The sequence below is a fragment of the Agrilus planipennis genome, unplaced genomic scaffold (genome assembly GCF_000699045.2).
Source record: "Agrilus planipennis isolate EAB-ADULT unplaced genomic scaffold, Apla_2.0 scaffold152, whole genome shotgun sequence".
Lineage (NCBI taxonomy): Eukaryota > Metazoa > Arthropoda > Insecta > Coleoptera > Buprestidae > Agrilus > Agrilus planipennis.
In genome coordinates this window covers 512990-538012 of record NW_020439047.1, presented here as the reverse complement: position 1 = coordinate 538012, position 25023 = coordinate 512990, and the positions used below count along the sequence as shown (strand labels likewise).

Genomic DNA, 25023 nt, shown 5'->3' with positions numbered 1-25023 from the left:
TGAAGGTACGAGCAGCATATTTTTAAACTTACTAGAAAGAGTAGGAGAACAGAAGGCGCTATGGAAGTCAATAACAGAAGGTGCCCTACCAACTTCTCTCGGTTTGATAAGAGTAAATTACTGTTTCAAAGAGTTACAGGTGCAGATTTAATAGTTTTCGTCAAATGTGAAAATTGGCTTAAAGTAAGAAAAAGCGGAAGTGAGTGTCTAACTTTCCAACCAGTATTCGTACTGAAGACCTTATGATGATGAGTAGTATCTAGTATATTAATAGGTACTCTTTCTATCTTTGGTTTTGAAATATACTTTCAGTAGTATACCAACATCTCAAAAAAAAATATTTTGATGTTCCTTGTCGTTAATTTTTACAATCTTACCCTTGTTTTCCTCCTCCACCCTCTCCCGAAGTACTATCATGACACAGGTTACTAAAGCAATTCCGAAATATTTATAATTTTTGCACCGTCTGAGGACTAATTTTACGGAACTTTTTGTAATAGATTAGAAATTCTTTCTTCCACGGAATTTATATAATTAGTTGCCGTTCCGTCTGGAACTGTTTTAACGCTTTTCAGAACACTTTCCAGCTTGGTAATGCCGAGTTTGTTATGTAAATACATGTAAATTAGGGCTTGAAGCAATCGAGTCGAATATTGCTGCAGGTGCTGCTCGTTAACTCCTTCATTAATAACCAGATAGGAACATATACTACTGTGGCGACGGCATGACTTGGTTCAAAATTAATTTTTCATATTTCACTGAAACGACCATAGTCTACTTGTTTTTTGTCTTTTATGAGAAACGAAACGTGAATAAATTTTACCCACTGCTTTTTTACTGCGTTGGTAACATTACAATTTGTGATAATTTAAAATTTCCGTATATAATTTGCGTTTGCTTATACTTCGTTCATGTTAAATTGTAAAATTGGTTTATCGCATACGCTTAGTAAGCAGACCTTTTGTGAAGAACTATTTGGGACAACAAAAAATGGAAATGTACCAGCCGCTACTTTTTGAGTTAGTTGTTTTTTAACAAACTATTCAGTAATTGCGGTTGGGAAGTACGTATTTCATTGTGTTGTCTTAGGCTAACCTTATACCTATAGAAATCTGCAGCCATGTTTGTTTTCGACACGGTTTATACAACTATCGCAAAAAATATGTACTAGTTCGCTACAGTACCGTCTTGCTGCCGGTCCTATTTTTTGTATATGCTGTTCAAAGACAGAAATGTCGGTTGAAACTGGAACAAGAAATGCCACATTAAATTTGTGTTGAACATGTTATATTACGTCGTAGACTTGTTCTCGACATCTGTAAAATAAATGTCGTATGGGTCTACGGAGTGACATAGAACTCAGACAAGACCTAATGGAATTTGGTGTGATTCTCATTCACAAGTAGTTTATGATCTTCAATGGCTCTAAGCTATAAATTTGCACGTCGGTGAATGCGCAACAGTAACGTTCTTAACGTTTTGCTGACGAACGACATTTAGGTTCGCAATGTACTTATTAGCGCGTACTTTGTAAATCGCCCAACAAAGATGGATGCCGTCAACTTTAGCATAATTTTTGCAAAAAGTCGCTGTAAATTATGAATAATAGTACAATTATAGAAAAAGAGACTGTGCCGTGGAAGTAATATAATAACCAAAACGACTTACTCCAATAACCAACTATTTAAAAAACTGCGGAGACGTGTACATTATTAGTATCTTCAGCGCAAGATCCTTGAAGATGGAAATATTGGAGACCATGATAGAATAGCCGATTTGTAGCTTAATGTCATTGGAGATCATGAACTACTTCACAATGAGAAGAAAACGATGAACGTCTCGATACGAATACAATAAAATAGTCGATATCATCTAGTACTGAGCGACCATCAGCGACACCTCTTTTCATTTAAGTACGTTCACTTTAAACAAATGGTAAAAATTCTGAGACCACGTTATATGTTTCATTAACACTGCGTATGACGATCGACTCGATTTGTGACAACCGTTTTTACTAATAATTCAAGATTCCTCTTATAAATAAATGTCAGAGAGAAGACGAGTAGTTCTCGTGGAAATTGTAATCCTTAGTGTTTGTAACGATATATAAGTATTGCAGAGGATCTATTGTTCTTATTTTGTATCTCATACCTTACATACGGGTGTACGGATGCGAAGCATGGACGGTGGGTGCGGCAGAAAAGGTTAGAAACGTTCGAAATGTGGTGTTACAGGCGAATGATAAGGATACCGTGGATAGAGAAGGTTAGAAATGAAAAGGCATTAGAAAGAATAGGAGAACAGAGGATTCTGTGAAAATCAATAAGAAATAGGCGAGATAGGTTAATAGGACACCTTCTCAGGCATGAAGGTCTAGTCAGATACATATTAGAGGCAGAAACGGTAGTTAGGAGGGGTAGAGCTAGACCTAAATTAGATTACTGTTCGCAAATAGTTAAGGATATGAGTTGTCTAGTTTTAGGGAAATGAGATTAGTTCAGGATAGGAAAGAGTGTCCAACAGTCTTGATTGACGACCTTATGATGATGACCTTACATATGATAGGGCTCGGAATTGCATTCGAAATATTTGAATATCTATAATTGAAACGATGAAAAAAAATTTTTGATATGTAAGTAAACGTAGCTCCTTGTTGATTAAAGTTATAATTAAAATAAATAATTCAGGCTGATTTATGATATAAAAAAGAAGATANTCCAAGTATACCAAGCAGGTCTTTCCAACTTGATTACTCAAGATTTTCTCTATTAACCTTTCGAACGTCGCATAACTGTAAACTGCCATAGGCCCGTGCCAATCGAGAATGCGGTCTTTTCCTTGTCGGCAGCATCTAAAGCAACATACCAGTATCCGCTCTTCAAATCGAGTGTGGAAAACATTTTCGAGCCAGAGAGCATATCCAAGGTGTCATCAATCCGTGGTAGTGGATAACTGTATTTCTTGGTTACGTTGTTGAGCTGTCGATAATCCACACAAAAACGGGTTGTTTCATCCTTCTTCTTTACCAACACTGCCGGTGATGTCCATGGACTTGAGGATGGCTCAATTATGCCGGTGTCGTGGATTATTCGCTCTGCTTCTTCCTTCTTGGCCAGGGGCAATCGTCTAGGACTTTGATAAATAGACTACGCAATACCGGTATTGATCTTGTGTTTTACGATATTGATCCTTCCCCTACCATTCTTGTCAGTCTCAAATACGTCGGCATTCTGACAAAGTAGATATTACACTTTGCACTTCTGCTTACTGGTTAGATTCCTACGATACCTGTCAATCACTCCACTTATTTCAACAGGTACTATTTCAGAATTTACCTTTCCGGTCACAGCCTCCTGTCTATCTTTGATGAAATAGAATCCTTCGTCATTCAGTCTCAGAACGCATCTTCTTAAATTCATGTCAAAATCGTATTTTTGTAAAACGTCCAGTCCAAGAATTACGTTATTTTCAAAATCTGCCACAAGCACTCGATGGTCAAAGACAGTCTTACCGATTTTAGGTGACACGTTAGCTTCGCCATGAACAACCGCTTTTTCTTCGGTAGCCGTACGCAGAACCCACTTAGTTGACACGACCTGGTTAGAACCCTCAACTACGCTGGGTTTTACTATGCTCCTAGTGGCCCCGGTGTCCAAAAGAAATACGCATCTTCGCCCATTTATTTTTCCACCTAGGAGTAGACTGTCATTCTGGTGCCTCAAGGTCTTCGTAAATGCGATAAATTCAGGGTCTTTTTGTCCGTGGGTCAACGTTTGCCCCGTTATGTCGACCCTATCTAGTTTTCCTGCTGTTGACGTCGAGTACTTGGGGAAGGAGTACTTTTCCTATACTTCCTTCTCGTATGACCTAGTTCGCCGCAATTCTTAGCTTTCGAGTTTCTATATTACTTGGAGATGATTCGGCAGACGGTTTCATCTAAGGATTCTGACGAATCCGTTTCTCCACACAGCAGCCGAACCCTTCCCTGTTTGCTATAGTCCCGTTTAACAGTTTGGTACTCCAATAAACGAGCGAATGCATCAGCTAGCGTCTTAGGTTGGTCAAGGCGTATTCGTTGTTGAGTGTCACTGTCCCGAAATCCATCAGTAAACGCCTCCACTGCCAACCTTTCCATCAATTCTTCTGGAGTATTAGGATAGGTCAGTCGAGACAGTCTCGCAATATCGGCCTGGAATTCTTGTAGGGATTCCGTTAGTTTCTGCTGACGGGTTTTCAGTTGGATGTGATACAGCGCTGTTAAATGAGTGTCGCCGTAGCGCAACTCTAACCGTTTTACCAACTGTTAATAATCCGTCAATTCTTCCGGGGAAAGGGGGTTTAAAATGTCACATGCATCTCCACGAAGCGCAACGGTCAATGCAGTGGCTATTTCTTCAGGCGCCCAGTTATTCGCCTTAGCAGCCGCCTCGAATTGTTTGTGGTATGTGGTCCATGAGGACTTTCCGTCAAACGTTGGTGGTTTTACTCGTGTTCTGGACTCTACCGCTTCCTTGACTGATTTGGCTAACTTCGTTGAATGTACTAAATGCGCCAACATCCCCAATCAATTCTTCCAGCACTTTTATCTTCTCTTGTGTTTCTTGCATACAAAGAGATACAAAAATTAAATACGTCCATTATCATTCCTAAAAACTCGCAATCAATATGTCTAATGTCGTTGGGCTTTGTAAGCAGTAACTTTTCATACACTTTTCCAACTTTTTCATAGTTACGTGTTTGTTATCGTTTCATATCCAGAAAAGGCACTATCAGAATGCAATTTATGGTTGTTCAATGTTTCCTTCCTGACTCAATTTCATAATTCAAGATAAAGGGTAGGTTTTTACCATGTAATCGACTGTTTTTGTAAATTGTGTCGTAGCAAAATGCATTAGTAAATTAATTTTTGAATTAACTCTACCCACTACAGGCAACCTCAAATTAGTGAGGAAAAATTGTTACTGATGTCACTTACTCGCTGGTTTTACGCATCAGTACTATACCACTATACTACGACAAAATTGTTGCTGCTGTTACCTCATCATACCTTAGTGGTATACTGGTGCGTAAAACTAGGGGCCCGTATTCGATTCCCGGCGAAGGAGTGGACAGCAGCAGCAATTTTTCCTGACTAATTTGAGTCTGTATTGGATAATGTTAATCCAAAAATTAATTCACTACTGCATTGAATTTAACCCTACAAAAATTAAGTGTCTTATTACTAAGTCGTAAGGAGTATATATATTAATATTTTTTGCCAATTACTGATGTTGTTATACAGTTAATATTTTATAAGGGTAGTTATCACACCCATACGAGAGCGTTTTAATTAGGCAACACTGTGTAAGCGCTAATCAACAGTTTTGTTCATATACATATATATTCTAAATATTTATATCATTTCCCGTTTGTGGAAGCTGTTGAGTTTTAACACCATTATTTTTCCCTTTACGATGAAAGACGAGTAACTACAGTAATTAAAGTGTGGCAATACATGGAGATTATGTTACTGTGCATTTCGTGAGTATTTTGTGTTAATATGTAAAAGAAATGAGAAATGCATGTCGAAACCGTCAGGATTAAACATGCAAATAGACTTCGTACGTTATAGGACTGTTGAGGTCAATCAGGGTGACAAAATCTGGTGATGATAAATACTCTTGACCGTCTCCGCCTGGAGGAATTTCGATAACCGGATATTGGCTCACAGCAGCGGCCGTATCGTATGCTGTAATAATAAATATAAACAATCTCGGATAGAGGTTAATATTACAATAACGATTGAGAAATTTAATATTTTTGTTCAATTATCGTAGGATACATTAACAAAGCTAATGGTGGATAAAAGGGTAACAACTTCCTCATCGGCAACGACATTTAGTTTGCTTAGCATAATAAAGTTAATGTTTGTTTGAAAGTCTATAAACAAAGAGCTTCATAAATCATACAAGCAGTACCTTGCTTTGTATGGTATAACAGGTGCATAATCCTCCTTATGTATTTTTTAAGTTTCAACACCTCATACTCTGCAAAAGTCTGTGCAAAGTTTAAAGTATATACACGACTAACTTTTAAATCGTCTTAAATATTTAATAAGGTACTTAGAGGAATATTTCCTAACGAGCAAGTAGTTTGGTTATTTTTTAATGTGATAATTTCCGTAATTTACTTGTCTTTAGACAAATTGTCTTTGTTTAATTAATAAATCATCATCAGCCATAATAGCGGCTAGTGAGTCTTATTATACCGATCAATAATATAAATTATCAACTACAATGAAATTACCGTTATTGTAATGTAATGTTTACAATTGACGTTACAATCTATTGAATTATTTTACGAGGTTCCCTGTTTGTCGTTCTTTGTTAATTAGATTCGATCGTGAGTTTTAGAAACATATTCATCGGAAAGGAAGTGATTCTGCCTGCTCTCATAAGAGGAAAAAAAATAAACAATGCAACAATTGAGTCCTAAATGAAATAAAGAAATAAACTAACATGAGCAATAAATGTGCCAAAGAAAACTAAAGGAAATAATCTGACTATTATTAAAATTCAAATTTAGGAAAATAATATTATTTATAGAGATGCCACTTTGGAAATTATTATTAATTAATCGAGTACTTTAACGATTTCTTTACGATTATCATTGAGAGTAGTTACGGGCAAATGTCACACAATGACTACTCCAGGAATGCTGAGTGTGCAATGATACTAAGGGCAGAGTCTCACGAAGTGTCCACTCCAATCATTCCATCAAATATTTCGAACGTGCAATGAGTATTAAGGGTAGAGTCTCACAAAATACCCCGTCGCAAATATTTATGTCATTACAGTACTGACGAGCAGAGTCTCACGACAGTACAATTGCTAGCGTTTGACCCAAAATAATTAGATGAATACTGAAGGACAAAGTCGTACGACAGTGCTCAAGACAACTGTAAAGAAATACAAATACGTTTACCTCGAAATTACGGTCACAGCTTTATATTATTTGAATGAATTAAATCATCCTATATCGGTAAAGTTTAATAAATAATAAAAACTTAGTATCTAAATTTTAGCATAAAGATTACTCTGTGAGAAAACTCATCCAATTAGGCTTATCTATATTTCTGAAACTGCACAAATCACAAAAGCAATTAACCACGTTAACAGTTGACTAAATAATGTTGTGCAATTTTATTTCTTTCTTTTCCTTGATCCAAGAACCGATCAGTTATTATATATAAATGTGTGACATCACAAACGATTTCATTTTGCATGGCAAACTGGACCAAGTTGCTCAAGGAGAGATGATTCATTTATTTAATAATTTTTTTATCGAAAAACATACTACGAAAGGATAAAAAACAAGAATAGCGTCTTACAGTGCGCATAATCTCCATAGTCCCCACGAACTTTTAAGCTGTAAGTGTTGTATTTTCCCACTTCAGTCAGCTTCTGTTATCTAAGGAGTAGGTAAACTCCTTTCGCAATTCGTGACGAGTTGGTTCGAAAGTAATAGTTTAGTATCCCTGAAATTGATATTGACGTCTTCCATTAAATTATAAGGCTCAGTTTCGTTTAGTAATTAGACTTTTAAATAGTCAGCTAATTGTATGTATGTATCGTAGCTCTACAAACTTACACTCCATTTATAAGAACAAAGGCTTTCACGGCCGGAATCCATAGTAGAATGAAGATTCGGGCTGTTGACCCAGTAGCTTTCGAGATATAATCTACGTTCACGTTGTCAACGCAGCACTACCACTGAGGATGTCAGCCGCACTAGCTGACGAAACGTCTGGACAGAAGGGTTCACTTAGACCACGTCCCTATAGCCCGAATCTTCATTCTACTATTTACATTCTATTTATCAATATTATTATTACAGATATACGTATGTGATTTGTCTTCATTTTCAACCAAACTTTTAAAGTTCTATTGACGTTTTTCACGACAAAATATTGACTATAACATCAGTTCAAAAATATTCTGACTTAGAACTAATTTAATAGTAACTTACGATAATGGAAAAGCTATAATCCTAAAACAATAAAAATAAAAAAGTTTGAGATGGGAAAATAAACTTTTGCACTAAATATTAGTGAAAAGGGAAGTTATTAAATATTTCTTTTGGTGTCCGACATGTCATATTGTTCGAACACTGAATTGAGTAATTGAAAGTTATTTCTTATGGCAAACCGATAAAAACTTCCCATATTGTTCCCGATGGAATTTCAACATTACGTCGGCAGCTTTATTTGAGTTTGTCTGGTTGTATAAAAGTTATCACGAAAGCAGATCGCTGAAAACTCGTATTCTTGAGATAATTTTGTTAAAAGTGTGACTTTCCACTGATGTGGGTCTCATGCTTGGCACCCGAACATCTCCCGTCAAGTGTCTGAAAATTGCTTTCATCAACAGAACAAAAGGGAAATGCAAAACTTTATGTCGACAAGCCTCATTATTATTGTCTTTTTCTCCATAATATACAGCATATTATAGAAACAATTTAACTTTAAAATTTTACTACACGACCCACGATTTTGTATAAACAATGAATTATTATTTATATAATAACGCAGAAGTTGTAGCATATTACAATATACATATGACAAACCGTAATACTTAGCATCTTATTAATTCAATTCAATTCAACTCAAAACAATATGAAAATTAAAAAAAAATTAAAAGTTATACTGCAGTATATGTATACATATGTTGTTCCCATTTAACGAATTCGGTCGCTAGCCATAATTTATTGTTGTGCCCTTTGCTAATTTCTCACATCGCGTTACGGGTATACACGTAGAACTTTCCAGGTCCGTATTAGCCTCGTTCGTGTTCTCTCCTCCTATCATAACCTTATAATCGAAAACGAAAAGTCGGGAGAATGTGTTTTAAATATTTTTTTTTGTAAAGAAGTACCTATTTCATAATTGCAGTTACTACTTGGAAGTTAATAGTTGTGCTAAAATTTTACTCTAATGGCGCTAAAAGGGTTTTTAGTATTCGAAAATCAAAGAATGTTTTCATTTGATTGCTTAGGATCATAAGGTTAGGTTAGGTTAGGTTAGGTTAAATTAAGATCATAAAGTTACGGCAGAGAAAGACAATGATGTGAGTGGTACCGTATTCATGTCCTTTTTCATTATACAGGAATTTAAACCTAAATAAAATTGTTTTCTGTTTTTTTTTTATTGGGCTATTTGGGTGAAGCCATTTGATAAATAAAAAGTTATTTTTGAAAATGCCGTGATACGGATGTTTCACCACTACCCACAAAGCCCGACTCATGATAGAGTGCCGGTAACCGTCAAGTTTTTAAGGAATTAACCTTTCACGAAAGATGAGGATGAACAAATATCATTTCTTAAAGTTCATTAGCGATATTGGGTTCATCCAATAAAAAAATGCAAAACTGGAGGAATTTTTACCTCTATTTAAAAAATGATGATGATGAAACGAAATTGCATAGATACTTCAGGATATCTCATGGCGAAACTCTGATTTTATGAAATACTAAGGACTGTCTAGAGAATTCACAATTTCATGTCCCATACTCTTATTTTGTAGAAAATATACATATATATATATATATATACAAATGGATGAGTTACTTATTTAGTCTTGCTTGGGACATGACATCTCGTAATTGACATTGAACAGCCACAGTGAGGAGGTAGATAACGAGCTCAATGGTCTTATAATCGTCTCAAAAATGATCACCAAGACCCTCACTATGACGTTACTTGACCACGTCCATCCAATGTGAGCGAATTGGCTTGGATTTATCCAATCCCAGCGTTCGTGACTTTATTGTGATCAACACGTTTAATGTGAAGATGAAAGTTGTCATATGATTTCGATGATCGCCGTGATTGTTCATTTTGGGTATACATATAAAATGTACATTGTATATATAATGTAATTTGTAACAAAATCCATAAAATGTTCTGGGTATAAACTTCAACTTCAACGAATTAGCAAATTAAGAATAAAAAACACAAAATCTCTTATTGCATTTTTCAAACAGCAGTCATTAGGAACCAAACTAGAAAGTGATGGTAGCGACATACTGAACTTACTGAAGCAGACTGAACGGAAGTCATTACTAACTAACTTTGTATGTGTTCCATAATATATAGGGCAAAAGATAAGTATGCTTAGATTTGCAGATGATATAGCAGTATTGGCATCTAGCAAGGAGGACTTAGAGATAGCTTTAAATAAAATGGAAGCGGTACTAACGGATCAGTACTGTATAAAAATAAATAAAAGTAAAATTAAAATACTAGTATGCAAGGGAAGAAAAAGTAGGGAAAGAGCGAATAGAAGAAGTGGCTGATTTTAGATATCTAGGAAGTCAGATAAGTCAGGACGGAAGGAGTAGTANGATTGTTTATTGTTACTAATTTTGCTATATAACAGTTCACAATGGTATTATTAAAATACGTAATCCAAACACCAACGCCAACACAAACACAAACACATTCTGTATTCAGAATAACAATAATAAATGATTACTATTTAATTTTCATTTATTTTCAGGTTCCAAATGGAATTCATCAATGTTGGGGATGCAATATATATATCTATAAGAGCCAAGCTTAATTAATGTAGTGTCTTAATATCCGTTACTTAGAAAACATTTGACAATCTAATCGTTAACATAGATTTCATTGTATTTTTAAGAGTATCTATATTGATTAATAAAAATTCTTTAAGACAACTACATTATACAAAAACAATAACATGAAAAACCAAGACGATGCCATCCTTGAGGTGTTACAAGGGGAGAAAATTGATCGCTGGCCAGCACCGAGAATCATTAAGATTTTTATTGCCAGTACCAAAACAGGTAGGTTTATTTGATAAAAATTTGCCTACAACAATTTTAATAGAACATTTTTTATAAAAAGTCTAAATACTATTTTTCATATCTCTAACTTCAGAGATTTACAATCTAAGAACAACCAAGAACATAGGGCAGATATTTTTAACCTGGAGTCCGTGGACCCCTAAGGAGTCTATCTCATGTGTGAATACTTATGTCAGATTTGCTTGATAGCGATAATAAATAATAATGAGATACTTTGAGTTCTTTTAGCATTAATAATAAATTAGTGAATTAATTTTTGAATGAATTTTACCCACTACACTACTTCAAATTAATGAGGAAGAATTGTTACTGCTGTCATTCCCTTGCCGGGAATCGAACCCGGGCATCTGATTTTACGCACTAGTACTCTATCACTAAGCTACAAGGAGATGATAGCAGCAACATTGAGGAGTATAGGTCACAGAATCGTCGAACTAATGTATAATCATTATTGTTAATAAGATTCTTTGAATTCTAGGGTAAAATTAATGTATTATCCAATTAATTTTATCCATTATTATTTTTTTATTTATTATTATAATTTTTGGATTTAATGCGATTATTTCTAAAACTGTCCGTGGTCGAAAACAACTCAATTGAACGTACTTACTAAAGTTTTGAAACTCTGACTTGGGCGATGAATTTCGCAAAACTGATTCTTAATAAAGGCTCGTATCATAAAACGAAGCTGCTGTACAATGTTGATTTCGATTNTATTTAATTTTCATTTATTTTCAGGTTCCAAATGGAATTCATCAATGTTGGGGATGCAATATATATATCTATAAGAGCCAAGCTTAATTAATGTAGTGTCTTAATATCCGTTACTTAGAAAACATTTGACAATCTAATCGTTAACATAGATTTCATTGTATTTTTAAGAGTATCTATATTGATTAATAAAAATTCTTTAAGACAACTACATTATACAAAAACAATAACATGAAAAACCAAGACGATGCCATCCTTGAGGTGTTACAAGGGGAGAAAATTGATCGCTGGCCAGCACCGAGAATCATTAAGATTTTTATTGCCAGTACCAAAACAGGTAGGTTTATTTGATAAAAATTTGCCTACAACAATTTTAATAGAACATTTTTTATAAAAAGTCTAAATACTATTTTTCATATCTCTAACTTCAGAGATTTACAATCTAAGAACAACCAAGAACATAGGGCAGATATTTTTAACCTGGAGTCCGTGGACCCCTAAGGAGTCTATCTCATGTGTGAATACTTATGTCAGATTTGCTTGATAGCGATAATAAATAATAATGAGATACTTTGAGTTCTTTTAGCATTAATAATAAATTAGTGAATTAATTTTTGAATGAATTTTACCCACTACACTACTTCAAATTAATGAGGAAGAATTGTTACTGCTGTCATTCCCTTGCCGGGAATCGAACCCGGGCATCTGATTTTACGCACTAGTACTCTATCACTAAGCTACAAGGAGATGATAGCAGCAACATTGAGGAGTATAGGTCACAGAATCGTCGAACTAATGTATAATCATTATTGTTAATAAGATTCTTTGAATTCTAGGGTAAAATTAATGTATTATCCAATTAATTTTATCCATTATTATTTTTTTATTTATTATTATAATTTTTGGATTTAATGCGATTATTTCTAAAACTGTCCGTGGTCGAAAACAACTCAATTGAACGTACTTACTAAAGTTTTGAAACTCTGACTTGGGCGATGAATTTCGCAAAACTGATTCTTAATAAAGGCTCGTATCATAAAACGAAGCTGCTGTACAATGTTGATTTCGATTCGGTAATTTTTCGCTGTGTGTTGGTGAATTAGTGAGGATTTTACAGATTATTAACCCCCCCCCTCCTTCTACACTTTATATGTCAACTAAGAGCCTAAATACCTATCAATTTTTAGCTTTCATTTCAAAAATAACGGGACCATATAAACCTTAATATCTTATTTCACCCCTTATTGTTCAATTTTAAAAGAACTGTAAAGCACATACCTATTCATTAATTCATGTCAATAACTTCAAGAATGACATTTCTATATAAACATTCATCCCTTATTTCATCCCTTAATGATCAACTTCAAACAGAAGACTGATTCACTTCTAATATTTATTTAAATCTGATTTCTTTCGAATTTATGCCTAAATGGTACTTACCGTATTTCTACCATTACGGGATGAAACTCCAAAAATGCTTTCTATGTTTCTATTTTGTTTATAAATTTGTCAAATGTACTTACAAATTATAGATCAACTCCCCATTTCAACCCCTTCGGTGTAGATTTATTAGAATCTAAAGAACATATACTTATTCACTTATTTATTTCCTAAAATAGTTGCAATAACTTTGAAGTTAGTAGAACAATCTAATATTAACTTAATGTTTAAACTATTAGTCATTGTTTCGCCCTTTTAGGGATTTAATATTAAAAATTTCTTCTTTATTGCACCCCTACGTTGTATAATGAATTCCTGTGCAAAATTTTATGTTGGGTTACAGCAAGCGAGAAAATTATCTAAGCTACTATAAATTGAAAATATATTTTGGATTATATTTTTTAAGTTAGATATTTAGTTTTTAATTATCTATTAATTATGTCAACTGAAGGAAATTTTGGGTGAGGTTTTTTCTGGTCATTTCAGAGACTTATCCCTATATCATCCTTAAAAAAATTATATCGTAGAACATTATTCAAAGAAAAATATAAAGGAACTCACTGTTTTTTGCTTTATAATGGTTTTCTTTTAAGTTTTCGCCGTCTCTCTCGCACTTATGTTCAATTATTGCTATTACATAATTTCAATTTTATAAAAAAGGGGCAGAAACTAGATACGTGATTGATTAAATCACGAGATCGTAGCAAATATCCAATGTGTTTTCGAGTAGCATTTTATACGTCACGGCTTCGTGCAGTAGCTACCGCAAGCTCATGTGAAAACGATAAGAAGGTTCTGTCCGCTTCGTATTTGCCCTTAGTTAAGTATAATTAGCTTCATCATCACCATCATAAGGTCGTCAGTCCTAAGACTGGTTGGACACGCACCTCCACTCTTTCCTATCCTGAGCCAATCTTCGCATTTCCGTAAAACTAGAATATCCCATTAGCTTCATATTGTTACCAATAATTAGTTTGAGTTTGTAATGTGTGGGTTAAGACTGATTACATGTTAAGTAATTTCTGAGGTGCATTCGTAAATTATATGAAGTAAATCATTCGAGAACAATTCTCTATTTGGTTGATTTCTCTAAGTGTGTAGGCAGCTTATCAAATTGAAGTTATTGTAAATGCTATGCAAATGCGTATATATTGAACAAGGTTACCCAGTGTTAATGTATATATGTATCTATCCACTTCTATTTCAGTTTGGTGAAACTGACGATAGGAACATGCTTTTGTGAAATTAAAGTTGATCCGCTTCACTAACATCTCATTTCTCATGGATTCTCTAGTGATTGTGTTTCTGATTTGGTTTCTTTTGATTGGAAGAAAGGAATAAAGCCCAAATAACACTTAATTCTATTTTGGATTCTGACGTATACCCGATCTTTTTTTGATGTGAAGCTATTTTCATTAGCTTGAAGAAATTTCGTTCATACCATCGTGATTTTATCGATTAGTAAATTTACTGTGGTTAAAGGTCGATACAGATTATCTTGTACGTATGGTTTCCGGTTCAACAACCTGTGCATTCACATTGTATGACATGAACCACTTCAGTTGGGTTTAGTCAGTTGATGCATTCTCATTTGTCTTGCAAAAATTATTCCGTTCAAATGATTTCTTACTTATTTGCATCGTCTTAACGTATGGGTGTAGTTATACAAAATATCTTTAGTACAAATTCAATTAATTAATGAAAATAAAATATTTTAAAAAGCAATTTTTATTAATCTAGGTTTTACGGTAGAATTACGATTCGGGATGAAGTAACGTGGTACAAATGAACTGTTACTGCTGAGATTTCGATCGTTCAAATTGTCAGCCGCAGTCGCTGACGAAACGTCTGGGCCTAACGGTTCATTTAGCCCGAATTATGATTCAACCCCGGATTTCGACCGCGAAAGCCTATGTTCTTATATATAGTTGTTACTGTTTCAATTAATATTTTTCTTAAAGTTTTTGTTAGTATGTTAGACTGGGCTTAACAAAACTACTTTTTATTATATAATAACATAATTATTACCTGTAAGACAAAAATATTGGTATTCAAGGGAACAAAAAGCAGGGAAAGAGCAAATATAAAAATTAGAGACGAAGAATTAGAAGAAGTGACTAATTTTCGGTATCTAGGAATTCAGATAACTCAGGAACGAGAAAAGAAGAAGTCACTTCTATGTTCGCGAACGGTTAATTTATGGATGCCAAACATCGACAGTGGTCGCAGCGGAAAAGAAAAGGAAATGAAAATGAGGAAGTATTGGAAAGAATAGGAGAACAGAGGTCACTATGGAAAGAAAAATAGGCGATATGGGTTGGTATGACACCTTCTCAGGCATGAAGGGCTACTCTAACTGTCTCTACATATTAGAAGCAGAAATAGGCTTTAAGAAGGGTAGAGACAGACCTAGATTAGATTACTGTTCACAAATAGTTAAGGATATGGGATGTTCTAGTTTTAGGAAAATGTTGAGGTGCGTATCCACCTAGACTTACTACTAATGACCGTATGATGATGATGATAAATATTTTATTTTGATACCTATATGTATGTATAGAAGTTAAACTAATTTTAGAAAACGATTATTTATAGTTTGCAAAAAGCGGTATCCATCCGATAAATATTGTTCCCAAGTGTACTGAACGGAAGCACAAGTGTCTGATACGATACGTGCCGGACAGTCTGAATTAATTCCTATTAAAGACATTAAATAATATTTTTAGGAACGTAATCGATATGTGCCTGAAACGATAAAACGTGCATGATAGTTTGCACCTATCTTTAGGTACCTACTACTAGAAATTGAAATGGGGTTCATTATCTTAAGATTTCTAAGATAAAACTACCCAGCCTTTATCAGCAAAAAACATTTACTGCATATGCTATTTCTAAAGCTTTCGTGCAAAAGTGGTTCGAATTTCTTGTTTCCAAAGATTTGTGGTTCATAAGGGTAACTGCAGTATTGACTTGACTGACTGTATCATATGCAGCAGTCTAGCGCACACGAAGTTGATTTATAACCGTTTGCAAAAATGTTGGAATTTAGGTAAGGTCACAACAGGTAACCTTTACCTCAAGTATATATACTCGGGTGAGGCGTCATTCGAACAATATTGAAATTCTGTTATGTATGTATGTTCTTCGATTTTTCATAGGTATTATAGTTCTCGAGTTATAAGCGGTTATGTACTGCGGGCGATGCCGCGATAGAAAATGCTAGTCTACAGTCGAGTATTCACATTCGTGTTGTATGAAAAGCTGTCTTCAAAGCATTTGTTAAAACCAATACCAAAAGTTTACGAACTTTAAACTCTATCAAAAGAGAACAGCGCCAGTTAACATCAGCTATTCCTTTTATCCTATCGGTTATTGTGATCTCATTTTCCGATTTTCAACATTCGAATTCTTTTGCCGTTTGAATATTTTTGATCACTGAAATATCAAGAGAAATTTCGTATTTTTAAGAGAACAAAGGTTGACAGTTTCAACTAGAAATTTTTATAAACTTGACGAATTCGCTTCTCAAAAGTAAATACGACATAAACGAATGGCAAGTTTGACTCAGAAACAGAAGTTCAGAGGAGAAGAGGTAGACCTAGACTAAATTTACAAGTAGTTAAGGATGTGGGATGTTCCAGTTTTAAGGAATTGTGAAGATTAACTCAGAATAAGAAAACGTGGAGGTACGTGTCCAACTAGTCTTAGGACGACGACCTTATGATGATAATCAAAATATGTATGTGAAAGGGTTCTGAACTGACCCGATCGAGTGAGGGTCGGATTCGCGCACAAGTGTTTTGTACAATAGTAAAATTGGAAATTACTTTTCTCGACTTACTGATTGATACGATAACCACATATCAACTAGTTATTTTATAGGAACGTTTAAATATTCTTGAAACTTTCTGTTTATGTGTAGGACACGATTGTTAATATTGTAATTATTATTGTATTATTGCAATAACTGTAAACCATTTTAATTATAATTTAAATCAGCAGAAATTTAAATAAATATGTTTACGTCCTGCTTGCTAATTTCTTTTTAAGAGTGCCTCATAGCTATGAGCATAGGTAGAACTAACTTCTTTTGCATTCTATTGACGTGCATGGTTTCCTCTATAATTCTTTTTTATAAGTATTAATATGATTTCCAATTTAGGATTTGCACATTACGTTCAATTTCAAGAACTTTTTGAAATAAATCCGTTTATACAGACAAATAAATATTTCTTGTAACATTAAGTTCATTGTTGTGATCCCAAATTCAGGCACTTATATATATGTCATATTAACCGTTTTGATTGTCGTGCATACTTCGTTTTAGGTTCAATCATAACGAAGTAAGAATACTTCATAAAATTGAATAATAAAGACTAGTGGAATGAGAGGACGAATACATATATGCCGGAGCATATCCCTTTATAATTAAAATTTTTAATTAAAACCGATTTTATAACAAAAGCATGCGGTGGCAAAGTTTAAAAGTTCAGCAGGATGAGAATTGTTTGATTAATGTTCAATTTTGTAATAATCCACACAAGAATATGTATAGTTGATAACAGCTGGTATTATAAAAGTTTTCTTTCCTTCCATTTACAGATAATTACAAAATGGTGTTTTAGTTTTTTTAAGAAAGAATGTACGCCACAAACCGAATCGTGTATACGTTGTCCAAATGATAAGTAATTGCAATAAAACACGTTAATGAAAATTTACATTTCCGAAACTCGAGTTTAGAAACTTCCGGATGCGGGAATACTTTTCCGACGGTAAGCTAAAAAAACATAAACCTGTCCCTCATTCCCAGGAATTGTTAATTTAATTTATTCTGTATTTTTCCAGGCTTTGCATTTTCAGATAGTTCTGTAGGTATACGCAATTCTCCACCACAGTACTATGTACAAAATGAGTCAGTAACGCTTTTCTGTTAAAACGTAATGCCCACTAAATGGGGCTGGTGAACTTTCTGTGAATCATTAGCAGGATAACACGATTCCTCTGAAAGTGTGAGCCAACGTCGGAAAAGAGACAAGGTCGACGTCGGTGATGCGCACATTACACTAACCATTTCCAGCTACTTTCGACTTCTCATAACTCAGAAACTATTACACCTACGTACTTGCAATTACAGGTTTAACAAGGTAATTTTGAATGCTTAAAATCCCGCACTTCATGAATAAACCTGTGATAGTCCTCTATTTATTAAGGTCTAAATCACCGACTCGCTCTCATGGACTACTGAATTATGTAAAGATGGAATGTAAATTAGAGGGATTGAGGCTGTCAGTGAAATGGTGGTATCTCATGCCTATATTCTATTGTCTACTCATATTGACCGCGTGAAGTACGGCGTAACCATGACTTTATTTTGATTAATTTGGTCAACACTAATGACAGTTGTGTGCAGAAGCAAAAAATTGCTACCTTTGCTAGTTTTTTGGAGGGATTGTAATATATACAGGGTGTAACTAAAATAAATGCAAAGTTTCGAAGGGTGCCAACTAGGTACAATACAATACAGAACTGTTGATATATCACTATTCACTGCGCTGTCAATTTATTTCTAAATTCGCTTCTGCAACGGTCAATTTATTTCTCCCTTTTTAGCGATCGTCTTTTCCTTTAAATACTCTAGTTTACTTTCGGAAGCCTTCTCGAAACGTCCAGATCGTTTTGTTTTTCCTTGAACTGTTTAACTGCTTTTTTAGAACGCAGGTATGACACACACATTTACAAATACGGCGCACACGAAGGAAGGCGCCCGCGGCTAGTCGGCGAATCGATAAGCAGATCACACACACGTATGCACGATCGCACAAAAACACGCTCGTGCTCGCTACACTGCCCCCTCCTTAAGGATGTTTCGTCCCGAAACATTTTCACTTTCCGTTTCGCAGGATCATGCCGGAATCTGCAGTTCTCGCCTTCACGACACCCGCTCCGAGAACAGAAGTAACAGTCCATGGTCTTCTCATGATTCTCTCTTCGAATGTGGGCTCGGAAGGAATAGTTCTTAATAATCTGGCCCACGCCTCCTCTTCATTTGCACGGGCGAATGGAGACAAGCGATTAAAATGGACTACCTTCGGCTTCCCATTTTGAGTTTTTTTAATTCGGTAGATCACGTCGTTAATCCTCTTCACTATCTCATAGGGTCCTTCCCAATTCTGTTGGAACTTAGGTGATAATCCATGGCGACGACAAGGATCATACAACAAAACAAGATCTCCAGTTTGGCAACCACCTGCTGTAGCCTTGATATCGTAGTTTTCATTAATCCTGTCACTAGCAATCTGTGTATGCAGACGAACCGACTGGTGGATATCGTTAAGCTTTCTTCGAAGGTTAGTAACATAATCTTCTCCAGCCAAGTTATCTCCTGGTTTACAGCCGAATTTGAGGTCACAAGGTAGTCGTAACTCCCTTCCAAAAAGGACACTGGCAGGTGTTTGGCCAGTCGTTTCGTGGATAGATGAACGGTATGCCATTAAAAATAAAGGCAAATAGCAGTTCCAGACCCTTTGGTGATCAGACACTACCTTAAAAAGATATTTAATCAAGGTTCATTGGCTCAACCAAGCCGTCCGGTTGTCGATGGAGTGGAATAGTTCTAGTTTTCTTTATTCCTAGGAGCTCGCATATTCCACGGAATGTAGCTGATTCGAAATTCCTCCCTTGGCCTGAGTGCAACTCCAAAGGTACCCCAGAACGACTGATCAACTCTTTCACAAGCTCCTCAACTATGGTTTCCGACTCCTGGTTGGTAAAGCAGTTCATAACAACCACGATGTACTTGTTACCTTTCTCGGACACTGGTAATGGATCCGCCACATCGATTACGATTAGTTCGAAGGGGCCACCGACATGTTATTGACGCATTGACGCCCTTGACCTTGTCTGTGGTCCATTACTCGCGCCACAGGTGGCACTTCTTACACCAATTCTTGACATCTTCCTTACAATAAAATCGCTCTCGAAATTTCCCAAGCGTCTTATTCACTCCATAATGACCACCAGACGATCCATCATGAAGATACTGCAACACCTCTCTAAAAACACGCTTCAGAATGCCATCCTCCAAAACCATGGAGTCCCACTGAGCCCATAATGATTTTAGTACTTGGGTTCAGGAAAAAATTTGCTGCCACGTTGGTCGTTTTCCGTCTCTTTTCCATTCCATCACCCTCTTCAAGTCCGGGTCGTTTTCTTGGTCGTGTTTTATATTTTCAGGTAACCTCTCGTCATCGATTACCGTGACGCGTCGAATTGCCTCTTCATTCTTTTCCATTCGATCACACTGCTTGCCGTCTGTTTGACAAGATTTCCTGAAAAGTACATCGGCATTCTTGTGTTCGGTTTCAGGCCGGTGCTCTACGTCAAAATCATATTCCTGTAGCTTCTCAATCCATCGAGCTACCTGGCACTCCGTATTCTTAAAATTCAGCAGCCACTTTAAAGCTGCATGATCGGTGCGTAGGGTGAATTTCCGTCCATAAGATATTTATAAAAATGTTCTACACCTTTGACAATAACCAGTATCTCTCGTCTAGTGATACAGTAGTTTCTTTCGCCTTTTGATAAGGTCTTGCTAAAATAGCCGATTACCTTCTCTTGGCCGTCTTGTAACTGCGAAAGAACGGCTCCCATTCCCACATTGCTGCCGTCGGTGTCCAAAATGAACATTCCATTGAGCCGAGGATATACCAGTACGGGGGCTGTGATTAAAGCCTGTTTCAAGGTCTCAAATGCCGTTTGAAAATCCGAATCCCAATGGATTTGCGGTCATTTTCGGTTAAACGTGTCAATGGTTTGGTGATATTTGCGAATCCATAAACATAGCGAGGATAATACGTGCACAATCCCAAGATGCTTCTTATGTCGTGCACATTTTCAAGCACTGGCAATTCCTTCACGGCCTTTATCTCATCTAGATCCACTGCCGCACCCTTCGTTGATACAACATGTCCTTCGCGGAAAAGGTGGCACTTTTTCGGACTGAGTTTCGAATTGGCCTCACGTTACCGCTGGAATACCGCTTGCAAATTCTGCAGGTGTTTATTAAAGGTGCTTCCAATCACTATGATGTCATCCAAGTATACCAAGCAGGTCTTTCCAACTTGATTACTCAAGATTTTCTCTATTAACCTTTCGAACGTCGCATAACTGTAAACTGCCATAGGCCCGTGCCAATCGAGAATGCGGTCTTTTCCTTGTCGGCAGCATCTAAAGCAACATACCAGTATCCGCTCTTCAAATCGAGTGTGGAAAACATTTTCGAGCCAGAGAGCATATCCAAGGTGTCATCAATCCGTGGTAGTGGATAACTGTATTTCTTGGTTACGTTGTTGAGCTGTCGATAATCCACACAAAAACGGGTTGTTTCATCCTTCTTCTTTACCAACACTGCCGGTGATGTCCATGGACTTGAGGATGGCTCAATTATGCCGGTGTCGTGGATTATTCGCTCTGCTTCTTCCTTCTTGGCCAGGGGCAATCGTCTAGGACTTTGATAAATAGACTACGCAATACCGGTATTGATCTTGTGTTTTACGATATTGATCCTTCCCCTACCATTCTTGTCAGTCTCAAATACGTCGGCATTCTGACAAAGTAGATATTACACTTTGCACTTCTGCTTACTGGTTAGATTCCTACGATACCTGTCAATCACTCCACTTATTTCAACAGGTACTATTTCAGAATTTACCTTTCCGGTCACAGCCTCCTGTCTATCTTTGATGAAATAGAATCCTTCGTCATTCAGTCTCAGAACGCATCTTCTTAAATTCATGTCAAAATCGTATTTTTGTAAAACGTCCAGTCCAAGAATTACGTTATTTTCAAAATCTGCCACAAGCACTCGATGGTCAAAGACAGTCTTACCGATTTTAGGTGACACGTTAGCTTCGCCATGAACAACCGCTTTTTCTTCGGTAGCCGTACGCAGAACCCACTTAGTTGACACGACCTGGTTAGAACCCTCAACTACGCTGGGTTTTACTATGCTCCTAGTGGCCCCGGTGTCCAAAAGAAATACGCATCTTCGCCCATTTATTTTTCCACCTAGGAGTAGACTGTCATTCTGGTGCCTCAAGGTCTTCGTAAATGCGATAAATTCAGGGTCTTTTTGTCCGTGGGTCAACGTTTGCCCCGTTATGTCGACCCTATCTAGTTTTCCTGCTGTTGACGTCGAGTACTTGGGGAAGGAGTACTTTTCCTATACTTCCTTCTCGTATGACCTAGTTCGCCGCAATTCTTAGCTTTCGAGTTTCTATATTACTTGGAGATGATTCGGCAGACGGTTTCATCTAAGGATTCTGACGAATCCGTTTCTCCACACAGCAGCCGAACCCTTCCCTGTTTGCTATAGTCCCGTTTAACAGTTTGGTACTCCAATAAACGAGCGAATGCATCAGCTAGCGTCTTAGGTTGGTCAAGGCGTATTCGTTGTTGAGTGTCACTGTCCCGAAATCCATCAGTAAACGCCTCCACTGCCAACCTTTCCATCAATTCTTCTGGAGTATTAGGATAGGTCAGTCGAGACAGTCTCGCAATATCGGCCTGGAATTCTTGTAGGGATTCCGTTAGTTTCTGCTGACGGGTTTTCAGTTGGATGTGATACAGCGCTGTTAAATGAGTGTCGCCGTAGCGCAACTCTAACCGTTTTACCAACTGTTAATAATCCGTCAATTCTTCCGGGGAAAGGGTGTTTAAAATGTCACATGCATCTCCACGAAGCGCAACGGTCAATGCAGTGGCTATTTCTTCAGGCGCCCAGTTATTCGCCTTAGCAGCCGCCTCGAATTGTTTGTGGTATGTGGTCCATGAGGACTTTCCGTCAAACGTTGGTGGTTTTACTCGTGTTCTGGACTCTACCGCTTCCTTGACTGATTTGGCTAACTTCGTTGAATGTACTAAATGCGCCAACATCCCCAATCAATTCTTCCAGCACTTTTATCTTCTCTTGTGTTTCTTGCATACAAAGAGATACAAAAATTAAATACGTCCATTATCATTCCTAAAAACTCGCAATCAATATGTCTAATGTCGTTGGGCTTTGTAAGCAGTAACTTTTCATACACTTTTCCAACTTTTTCATAGTTACGTGTTTGTTATCGTTTCATATCCAGAAAAGGCACTATCAGAATGCAATTTATGGTTGTTCAATGTTTCCTTCCTGACTCAATTTCATAATTCAAGATAAAGGGTAGGTTTTTACCATGTAATCGACTGTTTTTGTAAATTGTGTCGTAGCAAAATGCATTAGTAAATTAATTTTTGAATTAACTCTACCCACTACAGGCAACCTCAAATTAGTGAGGAAAAATTGTTACTGATGTCACTTACTCGCTGGTTTTACGCATCAGTACTATACCACTATACTACGACAAAATTGTTGCTGCTGTTACCTCATCATACCTTAGTGGTATACTGGTGCGTAAAACTAGGGGCCCGTATTCGATTCCCGGCGAAGGAGTGGACAGCAGCAGCAATTTTTCCTGACTAATTTGAGTCTGTATTGGATAATGTTAATCCAAAAATTAATTCACTACTGCATTGAATTTAACCCTACAAAAATTAAGTGTCTTATTACTAAGTCGTAAGGAGTATATATATTAATATTTTTTGCCAATTACTGATGTTGTTATACAGTTAATATTTTATAAGGGTAGTTATCACACCCATACGAGAGCGTTTTAATTAGGCAACACTGTGTAAGCGCTAATCAACAGTTTTGTTCATATACATATATATTCTAAATATTTATATCATTTCCCGTTTGTGGAAGCTGTTGAGTTTTAACACCATTATTTTTCCCTTTACGATGAAAGACGAGTAACTACAGTAATTAAAGTGTGGCAATACATGGAGATTATGTTACTGTGCATTTCGTGAGTATTTTGTGTTAATATGTAAAAGAAATGAGAAATGCATGTCGAAACCGTCAGGATTAAACATGCAAATAGACTTCGTACGTTATAGGACTGTTGAGGTCAATCAGGGTGACAAAATCTGGTGATGATAAATACTCTTGACCGTCTCCGCCTGGAGGAATTTCGATAACCGGATATTGGCTCACAGCAGCGGCCGTATCGTATGCTGTAATAATAAATATAAACAATCTCGGATAGAGGTTAATATTACAATAACGATTGAGAAATTTAATATTTTTGTTCAATTATCGTAGGATACATTAACAAAGCTAATGGTGGATAAAAGGGTAACAACTTCCTCATCGGCAACGACATTTAGTTTGCTTAGCATAATAAAGTTAATGTTTGTTTGAAAGTCTATAAACAAAGAGCTTCATAAATCATACAAGCAGTACCTTGCTTTGTATGGTATAACAGGTGCATAATCCTCCTTATGTATTTTTTAAGTTTCAACACCTCATACTCTGCAAAAGTCTGTGCAAAGTTTAAAGTATATACACGACTAACTTTTAAATCGTCTTAAATATTTAATAAGGTACTTAGAGGAATATTTCCTAACGAGCAAGTAGTTTGGTTATTTTTTAATGTGATAATTTCCGTAATTTACTTGTCTTTAGACAAATTGTCTTTGTTTAATTAATAAATCATCATCAGCCATAATAGCGGCTAGTGAGTCTTATTATACCGATCAATAATATAAATTATCAACTACAATGAAATTACCGTTATTGTAATGTAATGTTTACAATTGACGTTACAATCTATTGAATTATTTTACGAGGTTCCCTGTTTGTCGTTCTTTGTTAATTAGATTCGATCGTGAGTTTTAGAAACATATTCATCGGAAAGGAAGTGATTCTGCCTGCTCTCATAAGAGGAAAAAAAATAAACAATGCAACAATTGAGTCCTAAATGAAATAAAGAAATAAACTAACATGAGCAATAAATGTGCCAAAGAAAACTAAAGGAAATAATCTGACTATTATTAAAATTCAAATTTAGGAAAATAATATTATTTATAGAGATCCCATTTTGGAAATTATTACTAATTAATCGAGTACTTTAACAA

The 25023-nt window shown here is 36.0% G+C and overlaps 1 protein-coding gene across 1 annotated transcript in view; it reads left to right on the top strand.

Annotated features, from left to right (window-relative positions):
* Positions 1-11640: 11640 nt before the first annotated feature.
* LOC108737958 (NACHT domain- and WD repeat-containing protein 1) overlaps positions 11641-25023 on the top strand; it is a 114598-nt gene continuing 101215 nt past the window's right edge. The window contains exon 1 of the mRNA XM_025976902.1: positions 11641-11914. Within this exon, the coding sequence (XP_025832687.1) occupies positions 11809-11914 (106 nt within the window). The 5' untranslated portion in view covers positions 11641-11808. The remainder of the gene's footprint in view (positions 11915-25023) is intronic.